The following is a 14,637-nucleotide window of genomic DNA, read 5'->3' on the forward strand; positions in this document are numbered from 1 at the left end:
CACTATAAAAGGCTAAAGGCCAAGTAAATGAAATCTAGACCTATTGATTAAAAGATAAATAATATGAAAATTAACAAAAGGTGCACACAATAAATATACTTTGTCAAAATCATAGAAACAAATCCTTTAATTAAGGCATGTCTAAACATTCATGAGAGATGTGTAACAAGCTCAAGTTATTTAGTCACACATGATAGAACCTTAACTCAACACTTAATTACACATTAAATCTTAAGTTTTAATGAGTAAAGTACATCATTTATATGTGACTACAAGTACTTTAAATTAAAATCATCCTAAGGTAAATAAGTACTTAAACCATATGTGAAAAGATTGAGATTTAACTTTTAATAGATCCATAACATGTCAATATAGTTTTGGAATATTTATATGATTGCATTCTTGATGGAGTCCACTTATATGAGTAGGAGTGGTGCCGTTTCTATGAGCAATAAGCTTGACTCTGAAACACCCATAAATACACATGACACACGGTCATTGAAATTGAGTAAAAGCATGACTAAATGATATTTTGATGAGATTTGAAAGCTTCTGTGTGGTTTAGTGCATCACTAATTGCAGAAAATTGCTGATTCAAACATCTAAGATCTACTATATAATTTTGATTAGCTTAGCAACATTTTTATCACTAAAATAAAGATTTTGAAATTATGTTATATGATATCTTCACTTATGCATAAGATTTTCGAAAATATCAAAACTTGCCATATTTTGAAAATAGATGGAAAAATGTTAAAAAAATTTCAAAATATGAAAATATTTTGATTACGAAAGCTTAATCATAAGAATAATCACATTAAGCTTTGTAATATCTTAAGGAAAGAATTCCAAGGTCTAAAAGAAATAAAGGAATTTAAGATAAAAGACTATTCAAGAGAGAAGTCGATTGCTTTAGGCTGCTAAGAAAGGCAGTCGACAAGCATGAAGTAACCGGTTGCTATGATTATACAAAAACTAAGCAAAGTTTTTGCACTCAAATGTATAATTGAGTAGTTGATTGCCTGGGTTAGATAATCGACTGCCACAACTGGAAGTCAATATTAGTCAATTCCTTTGTTAGGGAATTTGATTTCTATTACATATAGAGTTTAATAAATAATTAAAGGTTTAAGGTATTCAACTTCTACAAAAGGAAATCGATTGCCCTGACGATAAACACTTTTTGAAATGAGTAGGAAGTCGACTACACCCTATTATAGTCGATTTCTCCATTGTAATGAGCGTACTGGATTATATGTGGAATCCGTTGTCTTACTAATAGAGTTGATTGCCCTTCTTATAATTTTTTAAAAATATATATATAAAAAAGCAGTCAACTGCTCTATAAAAAAAGTTACAAATTCCAAAATAGCGTTAAAAGTGATTTCTTTTAAAATAAAAAGATTAACTATTCAAATAAAATTTAATTATTTGAAAATATATTTTTTTGATTAAAGGAAGTGATCACTAATTGAAACAATACAATTAAAGAGTCACAATCTTAGAATTTAATTTTTATAAATAAAGATTATGAACGTTCATTTTAAAGAATTCAATAGATTGAATAATACATAAATTCTCTTTCTTTTTTCCCATTTTTTCACAAATAAAGTATAGTTACTTTAATATTATTTATGTAGAATTAATATTCAAAGTTTGATATTTTTGTTTTCATTAAGGGATGTTTAGTGGTTCGATATCACAAGTGCAAGGTGTAATCAAATTAGACTTCATTGTATATCTTGAAGGTATTTTGGTTGAATTTTTTTTTTTTTTTTTGCATGCTATAACTAGTAGAGATGAAATAAGTTTTAAGGAAAGTGGTATTTATAGTAGGCCTTGAAGTCATTTTCTTTTTCCTTGGAGGTTTCATCTTAGGATCAAGCAAGACTTAGTAAGGAAAACAACAACTAAAGATACAAGTGGAGTATCATCATCAATTACTAGTTTGTGAAGTTGCAAGTCTTGGATCTAACAATTTTCGTATAAAAATTATACAAATATATAAATTATCAGTATTTTACACAATTCAAATAGACGAATTACCATATCTAATAATACGTAAACCATATGATAATAATAATATTATTATTATTATTGTTATTATTATTATTATTATTAAGTACGAATGGATGTGTCATTTTACTTTTACCTTGGAAAATGCAATGATAGCCTAATCAATGAACAACTTACGAATTTTCATCACCAAGCAAATCATATGATTTCAAATTTGTTATACCAATACAAAAAATATATTCTTAGAACTTAAATATAATAATTAACTTTTTTTACCGACTAAAATTTTTAAATCAATTGATAGCCAACTTAATAATTTATCATAACTCTTCAGTTTGAATCTTAAAAAGTTTTTTTTTTTTTTTAATTTTATTAGTTTGTTAATCAAATGTTTAATTTAAAATAAAATAAACAAAAATTTAATTTTTGTTAGTCAAAATTTTATGAATCTTTATGTTTTTATATTTATGATAGACAAATATAAAAGCTGTTTGATACACCAAAACATGAGACGTTAATATATAATGATTACTTAATTTTTTGACATTATTTAAAATCATAAAACTTATGTTCGCTAATGTTTAAAATAAACATTTAATTGAAGTTTCTTCACTTTACATTAAGTATTGAGTTAGAAATTTATTTTGTTAAAATTTAACCTTAATACATACAGCTTGATATGAAAGTATAGTGTAACCTCAAATCTTCAAAAGATACAATTCAATGGTAGAAAAGACATGAAAAAATTAGAGATAATGTCTCATTTGACCTCTAAATTATTGTATTTTTTCTAATGTGGTACCTAAAAAAAAAATTCTAATTTATTACTTAAACTATATTTTCGTGTATTAAATTGCTCAAACCTTTAACATCATTAATCAGAAAAGCTGACGTAGCATGAATATTTAATAAAATGCTAATATGTGTCAAAAAGTCCAATCAATGCTACATCATCAATGTCACATTAGTATAAAAAGAAAATTTTTAAAAAAATTCTAAAAATTTTTAAAATTTTTATAAAAATTCTAAAAAATTTTAAAAAATAAAAAATATCTAAAAATTGTAAAAAAAATTTAAAAACAATTTGGCACAACAATTTAGCCTCAATTAAACACGAATCAGTAAATTCTAAAAAATAAGAATTCTGGATAGCAGCAAATTAATATCAAATAAAGGCTACTAAAAGGTAAAAATTTTTGGTAAAGTCTTGAAAGCACACAAAATGGGTTGAACATAGAAGCAAGTAAAGCCATGACATTAGCCTTAAGCGATCCCAAATAAAAACTGAGTTTGGCATGCAAATTGAATCTCTAGTCAAAGTCCACAATTAGACCTTGGAAAATCAATTAAAAAAATCAATTAAAAAAAAAGGCAGTGAGCAATCGATAATTACAGAGCAAAATTAAACACAGAAAACATTAGAAGCAATCAAGATCAATGGGGGTGAAAACAAAGCAAGCCTAAAATTCGAGTTAAGGCAACCAATAAAAGCAATTTCGAGTAAGAATACAAGGCAAAGATTTTGGTAGCAAAGATTTTTAAAAAGGTTTCGATAAATCAGTAGGAAACAAGAATTTAGTACAACAATTTCAAGAGGCTAGCAATTAAAGAACACAACAATTATACAATCCATCAATTAGAAAGCAGCTAACCAGAAACAATCCAAACCCGAAATAAAAAACCAATAAAACTAGACCCAAACAATCCATATCAAACCCAGCGATCATATACTGCAAAATACAGAATCCAAACAGAAAACCAACCAAACCCATACCTAGAATCAAAACCCATAATCCAAAGAGTAAACAATTCATTAGCAACCAACAAAATTAAGAACTCATCAATAAAGAACAAAAAGTGAAAATTAGCACACAAGTAGATAAATAAGAAAATTGAAAAAAAATAATATTACAAGAAGTTTTCAAAAGGTTTATCTATGGAATTTCAGTTAGATTTTTGGAAAGATTTAAAAGTTGGGATTTTGGGTTCAATTTAAAAGGAAAAATACCAGTAGTGGTGGTGGTGGTGGTGGTGACGGTAAGCTGCCAAGGATTTGGGTTAGTTATGTTGATATTCTTAGTTGGGTTGGAAGAAGAGATGAACTAGTGAAAGTTTGAAGGTTCGGCTTTTAATAAGCGATGTGATTTTAGAAATTTTGATTTTTTTTTAATTTTTAAAAATTTTTAAGAAATTTTAAATTTTTAGAATTTTTAGAATTTAAAAAAAATTTTTAAGAATTTTTTTCCATTTTAAAATAATTTTTAAAAATTTTTTAGAATTTTTCAAAAGTTTTTATAATTTTTAATTATTTTTTAAAAATATTTTTGAATTTAAAATTTTTTTTTTATTTTATAATAATGTAACATTGATGTTATGACACTAATTAAATTTTTTTAATATATATCAACATCTTATCAAATATTTATGTTACATCAATTTTTTAATTAATAATATTAAGGGTTGATGTCATTTAATTCACGAAAATATAATTTAAGTGTCAAATTAAATTTTTTTTTTAGGTATTACATTAAAAAATATAATAATTCATGAATCAAATAGAATATTATCCCAAAACTTTAAGTGAAAAAAAGATTATTTCATTAAGATTAAGGTATATTGTAGATTTTTATATTAAAATTAAAAATTATTCATTAAATAAAATTATAAATAATAAAATTTAAATTTAAATTTTACACACGAAATATTTTATTTTTAGAAACTAATTCTAATATATATTATGATAAAGCTCAGTTTTTGATATGTTTGTTGTTGTACCATTTTACGATAACCCACCAACTTTCTTTTACTTTTCATATACGCAACTACTTTCTTATTTTATTCATTTTTGTGTTAGGTAAACATTATTTATTTGAGTACTTGACAACTGTTTTTTACTAAAATTTCCTAAAAATAAAGAAAGCTACCATTTTTGACTCGGAAAATTGAAAATTTTATAAAAAAAAGTAAGAAAGCCAAAGCTTAGTCTGGAAATGATAAGTACAGTGATTAAAAACGGATATAAGCTGTTGTACTTATCAATTGTCTAATAATTTATAACTCCATTACTTATCAATTTGGATTTAATTCTCACATCAATCCATCTCATCTCGTCTCGTCTCGCTCTCGTCACGGTATTTAATTTGTCTGATACTGGCATATTTTCTTTATTGGGTCGCTTGTTTGTTTCTCTTTTTCTCTCATTTCAAATACCTAGCGCCTTTCTCCTCTCTATAAATACTTCACCAGAAAGAGCAACAAAGAAGAAGAAAATAGAGAAAGACAAAACAAACATTATAAAAAAAAAAAAAGAGAGAAAAACTAAAGAGAAAGCAGTGAAACGACCTGTAGTTCTCTTCGCTTTCTCCAAAGTTTCTTCTGATCTGTGCAATCAATCTGGTATCTTTTGTTCTCATTTCTTTTTTTTTTTTTATAATTTTTTGGATAATTATTTTGTGTTGTTGAATTTTTTGAGCTTGAGAATGTAACTTTTTAGGGGTTTTTTTATGTATATAATTAATCTTGTAAGAAACTTAGATCACTTTGCTTTTTTCTATTTTTTTTCACAGAATTACAATCATGTCCTCGCTTAGCAGAGAACTTGTGTTCCTTATACTTCAATTCCTTGATGAAGAGAAATTTAAAGACACTGTTCACAAGTATGGTTTAATCTTTGCACTCTTTTCTCGTTTTCTTTCTTCTTTTTTTTTAATTTATATATGAATTTTTTAATTTTTTTTTCTATTTTTTGGTGTATTTGTTGATTAATTAATTTTATTTTAATAGATTGGAGCAAGAGTCAGGGTTTTTCTTCAGTTTGAGATATTTTGAGGATATGGTGACAAATGGGGAATGGGATGAGGTAGAGAAGTATCTTTCAGGGTTTACAAAGGTTGATGATAACAGATATTCGATGAAAATTTTCTTTGAGATTCGAAAACAGAAGTACCTTGAAGCTCTTGACAAGTAAGCCTTTTTTTCGTTTAACAGTTGGTTAAGTTTCGTGCATCTTCTAAGCCTGTTGTTTAGTTAGTTGGTTAACCTTTATGTGGGCTGGTTTATCTTACTTTCAAGTTAATTTAGTTAACAAAAAAGGGAAATAGTTGTGAGCTCATCTATCTTTTTCTGGAATAAATGCAGGCAGGACCGCGCTAAAGCTGTGGAGATTTTATTTAAGGACCTGAAAGTGTTTTCGGCATTTAATGAGGAACTTTTTAAGGAAATTACACATCTGTTGACATTGGAAAACTTTAGGTATGAATGAGATATTGTTGCTTGGTTTATGCTTGTCTAACATGGCAGAACTTTGGCTTCTTTGCGTGTATGTTTCATTGATTCATGGGGTTTTATGGTTTATATTAATATGCAGAGAAAATGAACAGCTATCAAAATATGGAGATACGAAATCTGCTAGGGGCATAATGCTTGCAGAATTAAAAAAGTTAATAGAGGCTAATCCCCTTTTCCGTGATAAACTTCAGCTTCCTACCTTGAAGAATTCAAGACTGCGGACACTAATAAATCAAAGGTCTCATATGCTTGTTTCTAGATTCTATACTTGATCTTTCCTTCCTTTTCTGAGCTTGCTGACAGTAATTATTATGTTGTTTAATGCAGTTTGAATTGGCAGCATCAACTTTGTAAGAATCCAAGGCCTAATCCGGACATAAAAACCTTATTCGTTGACCACAGTTGTGGACAACCAAATGGTGCACGAGCTCCATCCCCCGTCACGAATCCTTTAATGGGTGCTGTTCCAAAGGCAGGGGGTTTTCCTCCACTGGGTGCTCATGGTGTAAGTATAAGTCCTAAGTAATTAAGCTGCTTCTGGAGTGTGTATTCCTTTTGACTCTTGATACATATATTTACAGCCCTTTCAGCCCATGCCCGCTGCTCTTCCAACCTCACTTGCTGGATGGATGGCTAACGCAACTCCTGTGCCTCACCCTGCAGCTTCTGCAGGACCAATAGGACTGACTGCACCGAACAATGCAGGTGACTAGTTAGAGAATATTTTCATTGTGTTCAAAGCGCCTTTGCTATACTAATTCCACATTTTTCATGTGGGTGTGGATGTGCATGTTGTGAAGCTACATCTGTTTGTTATAATTACTTATGTTGCCTCAGACAGGATACATGATGCTCGAAACCTGTTAGGAAAAGTATATTTATTCCTAATTTGTTGTTAAGATGTAATACCGAAAAACATTGAAAATTCATCAGAGCTTGAACATTTTAGGATATCGGTCCGGTTGTTATTCTGGTGAAATGCATATCTTGATGGAGTATTATTTTACCTTCTATATTTGTTTCTCATGGTAGCTGCAATCTTAAAACGCCCTAGAACGCCTCCTACCAATAACCCAGCTCTGGACTACCAGTCAGCAGATTCTGAACATGTTTTGAAGAGATCAAGGTCCTTTGGAATACCAGACGAGGTATCATAAGCTAATAATATCCTATATTCTTGTTTGTAAGTAGATTTACCTCATTAACCGCTGTGTAACAAATGCATATCTATCTCATATGTTTCAATTTAGTATGGCTTTGAGATGCATGTGATGCATATTTATTGAGGTTTAGAGGATATTAATTAATTCATGTGATGAATGTGACAATTTTTTAATCACTAAGTTCAAAATTCTATTTGTATTATGACTCTTTTGGTAATAAATAGCAATTAAATTTTGTTGTTTCCACCTTACTACCAAAAGGATGGGCAACCAAGGAAATGTAATGGAGCGTGGTCACTGGTCGATGAGGCAGAATGAAAATTTTTGTTTGTTTTGCTTGATCTTTTAGTGCCATTATTGGTTAGTTTTACGTTCCTTTCATTAAAAGCTCATCTTTGGTTTCCCTGTATCATTTGAAGGAAAAAAATAGCAATGTGCAGCTTATATAGTTTTGACAATTTTGTGAGTTTTAGTTGTCTTGTTTTATCACCTTTAGGGTTTTTCTGCCACTAGTCTTTTGACTGGGAAGCTTGAGATCCATCTTGTAGCATAGAATCATCCTTCCAATTTTGCTTGAATGGATATTTTATAAATGGTGGATACCTAATCAGCTGACAATTAACCAGGTCAATAATCTGCTAGTAAATATTTTGCCTGTACCATATGCTAGCCAGAGCCATGGTCAGAGTTCTTATTCTTCTGATAACTTGCCCAAGACTGTTGTTATGACTCTAAGTCAGGGGTCTGCTGTCAAGAGCATGGATTTCCATCCAGTGCAACAAATTCTACTACTCGGTGAGCAATCCCACTGGCATGAAGAACAAAAATTTTCATGCCTGCTGAGAATTCATTTTCTCTAAATTAAGTAGCTTTTCATATTCTGGTTTTAGCTTCCCTCTCCTGTTGTGTTATAATTTTGTTTTCCCATATTTGGTTTTATACTTTCAGTGGGAACAAACATTGGTGATATCATGCTGTGGGAAGTAGGTAGTGGTGAAAAGATAGCTCATAAAACTTTTAAGGTCTGGGACCTTTCAAGATGTTCAATGCCTCTTCAGGTTGGGCTTTCTTTCACTTTTAGCAAGATTTATTGAACATGAAGTGGTTATTTGGTGCTTATTAAAATTGAATTAATGTTAACCTTCTGGTTCTCATTCAGGCATCTCTCAAAAATGATTATACAGTATCAGTCAACCGTGTTATGTGGAGCCCTGATGGAGCTCTTTTTGGTAATGCTTGGAGCTATAGCAATTGGATTTCTGATAGTGTACTGCTGTGCATTGGAAATAAATCCATCTAAATTAAAGACTAGATTTGAGATTTTCTCCCTATTTCAGGTGTTGCATATTCAAAGCATATCGTGCACATATACTCCTATCATGGCAGTGATGATCTATGTAACCACCTAGAGGTTTGTGTGATTTGTCAATTCCATTAGGTCTAGCAATTTTTGAGCTGATTTTTTGCCTTTCTTTCTCCTAAATATATTCACTGAATTATTTTAATATTTTAGATTGACGCTCATGTTGGGAGTGTAAATGATCTTGCATTCTCTTATCCAAACAAACAACTGTGCATTGTTACTTGTGGCGAGGACAGGATTATTAAGGTTTCTTGTCTTCTTGTTACTTTTATCTTATTGCATCTGTTTGATATCACTTTCTAACAGTCTCATATCTTGTAGGTTTGGGATGCAGCTAATGGGGCTAAGCTGTATGCCTTTGAGGGTCATGAAGCACCCGTCTATTCTATATGTCCTCATCACAAGGAAAATATTCAGGTAACAAATATTAGCATGAAGATTGACAATCATTTGTTCCTCTGTTTAGATTTCTTTTCCATTTCAATGGTGAGTAAAAATAAAGCTATATTAATTATTTTCTTTTTGATTACAAAATGAGCCAATATCATGGTTAGGAAACTAACTTCAAAAGTTCCAACCGTTAAAAAAATTCTTAAAAGGTGGAATGTATTATGTATAGCATTAGATAATTTTACATTTAATGTTAAACCATGACCATTGGACATATAGTTTATATGTAATATGAGTCCGCTTTTAGCTTTTTCTCAGTGATTAATATATTATTGCTTGTTTTGGTGTGATTGTCGGAGTGATCGTCTTCAAATGTTCTGAAACTCTTTGTGTGCGAATTTTCTTGTTTGACTTCTAGCATGAAAACCGCTGTGTATCTATGTAAATTGTGCTAGTTTTACTTCTAATGACCACCTCTTTCTGATTAAGTCCTATTTAAATAAATGTAGCAGGGTTAAAAAATATTTTAAGTACAAATCTTCTAAGGAGATCAGCCCATGACCTAGTAAAAAGATTTCAAAATTTGGGATATTGAGCTTGTCAAAGAACTATTTGTTTTAGGATTTAATGGAACAATCTGTTTTAGAATTTAGTGCATTCTTTCTTTCAACCATAGAGTCCACAACTCCCTTCTGGATTCTTTCTCGTTTGTTAAGTTCTTTACCTTTCCTTTTGGCACGTTATTTTTTGAATTATACATTTTAATCATTGGTATATAGTGAGTTGCATGTTTATTTTTATATTATGCTTAAAGACTTACATTTTCTTCTTTGTCTTATTCTCCTTTTTCAGTTCATTTTCTCAACAGCAACTGATGGGAAAATAAAGGCATGGTTGTATGATAATGTGGGCTCAAGAGTTGACTATAATGCACCGGGCCAGTCATCCACAACAATGGCATACAGTGCTGATGGAACAAGGTTCATATGTCTTTTTTGCACTCTATGATTCTGGTCTTTCTTCTTTTGAGGTTGTTCTTTTGCTATCTTTCTATTCTTTAACATTAATATGTATCTTTTAATTTATTGGCCACTTGTAGGTTGTTCTCATGTGGGACAAATAAAGAAGGGGAATCACACTTGGTGGAATGGAATGAAAGTGAAGGAGCTATCAAGCGAACATATTTTGGTCTTGGTAAGCGATCTGTGGGAGTTGTTCAATTTGATACCACAAAGAATCGGTTCTTGGCTGCTGGTGATGAGTTCACTGTCAAATTCTGGGACATGGACGGTCTTAATCTATTAACAAGTACTCCAGCAGATGGTGGATTACCGGTACATAAGCATATGCATTATTCCGTGTTAGGCTATCTGATGCTTACTCCTACCTACTAACTGCATTTGTTGTAATGTAATGCAGCCTTCCCCTTGCATTAGATTTAACAAGGAAGGAACATTGTTGGCTGTTTCAACTGAAGATAATGGAATTAAAATTCTAGCAAATTCAGATGGGATTAGGTTGCTACGGACAGTGGAGAATCGTTCATTTGATGCTTCTAGAATGGCTCCTGCTGCTATAGTAAAGGTAAAAGCTCTTTGTATATACACATACATACAAGTATACATTTATTTATTTTTATACATATTTTAGGAGAATATATTTTCCAAGAGCCTAATGTATGTAACAGGCTCCAAATATTGGTACATTTGGCCCTAACAATGCAACTATTGGAACAATCATCGGTGATCGGGCTGCATCAGTAGCTGCTATGGTTGGAATGGTGAGTTATCTCACATAATCGTGACCTAAATGCTTTGGGAAGAAATTTACATACATGTATTAATATTGTGATGTTAATCTTTACAAAATTTATGCATGAAAAAACTTATGATCTGTTATGATCTAATCTTTTTTGGTTTAAGTCTCTGTAGAACAGCGATAGTCGAAGTTTGGCGGATGTAAAACCCAGAATTGCAGATGAGTCTGTGGAAAAATCTAGAATCTGGAAACTTACAGAAATCAATGAACCAACACAATGCCGCTCCTTAAGGCTTCCTGATAGTTTGACGGCAATGAGGGTAAAGCTCTGTCTCTGGTTGTGTAACTTTATAGAACTTGGTAATAATTGTGCCTGAATACCACTTTTTGTGGCCTTTCTAAAATCATCTGCTCATAAATAATTCAATAAGATGTATCCTCTGCTGTTCGGTAGACAGCTATTGTGTTTTTTAGGATCTATTAACTGTTTAGGACCAAAATTATCAGTAGAAATGTTTGCAGTTTGCATTATTTATGGCTGCAATTTTATTCTATGGATAGTGAATGATAATCTACAGAAAGAAATACCATATTTCATATGATAATTTTCAGTGACTCGATGAATATTGACACATAAAATACCGTGAGAGACTATTTTGGTCTTTAGCCAGTTATTGATTTGAAATTTAACAAATTTTCAATGACAATATTTATTTATTAAAAGACAAGGCCAATCATTTATTTTTGTGTTTGATGTCAGGTTTCTAGACTAATATATACAAATTCTGGAGTTTCCATATTGGCATTAGCATCTAATGCCGTACACAAGCTTTGGAAATGGCAGAGGAATGATCGAAACTTAAATGGGAAGGTATTGAAATTTCTTTACCAACTCTTTACTAGGTTGCATACTTTGTATCCTATTGTTTTTCTGTTTGTTTTTATTTTCTTAATGTTATTATGAGCTAGGTATTAACTAAGATCTTGCCTGTTGTAGGCCACAACTAGTGTAGCACCACAGTTATGGCAGCCTTCAAGTGGAATATTAATGATTAATGATATAGGTGATACAAATCCTGAAGATGCTGTTCCTTGCTTTGCACTTTCCAAGAATGATTCTTATGTTATGTCAGCTTCAGGGGCTAAAATTTCGCTATTCAATATGATGACATTTAAGGTAGGTCCTTTCTCCATTCGTTTCATTCTTTGGACATGAATACATTTTTAGGGAAGCTCAGTTTTTAGGTTAAAAGGACATTTAAAAAGATAAACTTTTAAAATATAATTGTGAAGTTCAAAGAATTTTGACTAAATACTGAGACTATCAATTGGTTATTAAATTGAAACTGACTGATGTTCTGGTTATCTTTTGCGGGGATCTTCAGTTTGCAGAATTTAGTTTCATACAGAATTTTGTGCTTTCTTAATATGCAGACGATGACAACATTTATGCCCCCACCACCAGCTGCTACCTTTCTTGCATTTCATCCTCAGGACAATAATATCATTGCCATAGGCATGGATGATTCATCAATCCAAATTTACAATGTTCGGGTGGATGAGGTCCTTTTAATTGACTAAAATTTTGATGGCTGTTGATTAATAAGTGGAAATTGTTTGGTTAACAATGTGCTGGATTTCACAGGTGAAAACAAAGTTAAAAGGTCATCAGAAAAGAATAACAGGTCTTGCCTTCTCTCATACACTAAATGTGCTTGTATCTTCAGGAGCTGACAGTCAGGTAAGGAATAGTGGCGTTCATCCCTTGCATGCTTGTGTTGTCCTAAAGCAGTTTAACAATACTCTGATATGGGAACTTAGGTATGTTTAAAGCTAGTTTTAAGGTAATTGGCTGATTTTGAGTTAATCTTGTTAAGGACCAAAGAGAGCTTGGCTAGGGAATGATTCCCTAGAATTTTTGCTTGCTGAAAACATATATATTTATTATGCTTATATCATGTCTTTCCCACATGTTTTGTTGATTGGTTATCCTATAAAAAACTATATAGAAATTTATAGGAGTTACCGTGTATGTTCATGACTTATAAAATGATTTTTAGTATTTGTTATGGAATTAACTCTCCATATATGTCTGCTTATTATTCCACATCCTTCTTTCCCTGCAGCTGTGCGTCTGGAGCACAGATGTATGGGAGAAGCAAGCTAGTAAGTTCTTGCAAATCCCGAATGTGCGAGCAGCATCTCCTCATGCAGATACTCGTGTTCAATTTCACCTAGATCAGATGCATTTGCTGGTAGTTAATGAAACACAGATAGCTATATATGAAGCACCAAAACTGGAATGCTTAAACCAGGTGTCTGAGCTTTATTTGCTGCATTATAGTTTTTTTATTCCTAAAATCTATGTTTATATCAAGTGCACGCACATCAGAAGATAATTGCTCTTCAGTTTCATGCATGTAGTAAGAAGTGTGCCAGCATTGCCAAATTTGACTTTTTGGAAATTGCTTTATTATCAGTATATTTTGCTAGTTATTGATAGCACCTATGTGATTTGGGATTTATCTTGAGGTTTACTAATATTACTTTGGAATTATTTTGTCAAACAGTGGGTTCCTGGAGAAGCAAGTGGTCCCATCACATATGCAACATACTCCTGTGACAGCCAATCAATATATGTGAGCTTTGAAGACGGAAGTGTGGGTGTTCTTACTGCTTCAACACTGAGATTGAGATGTCGAATAAGTCCTGCTGCATATTTACTACCCAACCCAAGGTGCTTTGTCCTTTTCTATTTGGTTAAAACAGTTTAATTTGTTAATTAGTTATTGACTCACTCAAGCCAATAGGGGTGGCTTGTTTCTCTTTGACGTTTCTGACAATGCACCTTGAACAGCTTGAGAGTGTTGCCTCTCGTCATCGCAGCACATCCATCTGACCCAAATCAATTTGCTTTGGGGCTAGCAGATGGTGGAGTACATATCATTGAGCCTTTGGAGTCTGAAGGAAAATGGGGCACCTCTCCTTCAGTTGAAAATGGTGCTGGACCAAGTACCACTTCTGATGCAGAACCACCCCAACGGTGATTGGTCCATGTGCAGGTTTTTCAGAAAGGATACCAAGTATGTATGTATGTATGTATCTCTTCTATGGTATCCCGCTCCATGGTCTCATGTTAATGTGATTTTCGAGGAAGTATAATAGGTTCATTTAAATGGCATGACATCCATTTCGCAGCCAAGGCATAGTGTTCATTGGTTCCATTATTCAGGAATGGTGTAAATTTAGGAGTTGTTGGCATTAGAGAAGGTGAGTCAAGGAAATCAGGGACAAAACGTGTGTTGGTTTAGCTAGGACCCCTGGCTGTGTTCCCTCTATTTAGCTTCTCAGAAACTGATAATTATTTTTTAATATAACCATTTTTTAGTTGAGCACAAATGTTAGTAGGTTTTTTTTTTTGTTTTTGCTTATGCATAATTTTTGGGTTTAAAATAACTTTTTTTTTATTTGACGAATGTAACAAATAAGGATTCGACGCCAACATTTCCAATTCCCTAGAAACTGGATTGATTTGGAGGAACAGAAGAATGATTATTATTGTTGTTATTATTATTATTATTATTATTATCCGTACTTTAGTCATCGCCCATTTAACATTCAAACCGCAAAACAAAATATGGGTTTGAGAAAGAGAAGATT

The 14,637-nt window shown here is 31.6% G+C and overlaps 1 protein-coding gene across 2 annotated transcripts; it reads left to right on the top strand.

Moving 5' to 3' along the window:
- The first annotated feature begins 5,275 nt into the window (after positions 1 to 5,275).
- Positions 5,276 to 14,376, top strand: LOC111299036 (topless-related protein 4-like). Of its 2 annotated transcripts, XM_022893925.2 has the most exons (26): positions 5,276 to 5,412; positions 5,583 to 5,672; positions 5,800 to 5,979; positions 6,154 to 6,267; positions 6,383 to 6,541; positions 6,631 to 6,808; positions 6,885 to 7,008; positions 7,336 to 7,451; positions 8,093 to 8,261; positions 8,415 to 8,524; positions 8,626 to 8,695; positions 8,804 to 8,877; positions 8,980 to 9,075; positions 9,151 to 9,246; positions 10,072 to 10,199; positions 10,319 to 10,553; positions 10,639 to 10,803; positions 10,907 to 10,999; positions 11,151 to 11,297; positions 11,738 to 11,848; positions 11,975 to 12,154; positions 12,412 to 12,540; positions 12,623 to 12,718; positions 13,104 to 13,292; positions 13,548 to 13,714; positions 13,835 to 14,376. In XM_022893925.2, exons 2-26 carry the CDS (start codon positions 5,593 to 5,595, stop codon positions 14,022 to 14,024), a joined length of 3,396 nt encoding a protein of 1,131 aa, XP_022749660.2. In that variant the 5' UTR covers positions 5,276 to 5,412; positions 5,583 to 5,592; the 3' UTR covers positions 14,025 to 14,376. The 2 variants fall into 2 exon arrangements, with proteins under 2 accessions (XP_022749660.2, XP_022749661.2); XM_022893926.2 differs by lacking the exon at positions 13,104 to 13,292.
- The last annotated feature ends 261 nt before the right edge of the window (positions 14,377 to 14,637 follow it).

Source organism: Durio zibethinus, chromosome 18, assembly GCF_047325235.1.
Source record: "Durio zibethinus cultivar Kanyao isolate XHJ-2024 chromosome 18, ASM4732523v1, whole genome shotgun sequence".
Classification (NCBI taxonomy): domain Eukaryota; kingdom Viridiplantae; phylum Streptophyta; class Magnoliopsida; order Malvales; family Malvaceae; genus Durio; species Durio zibethinus.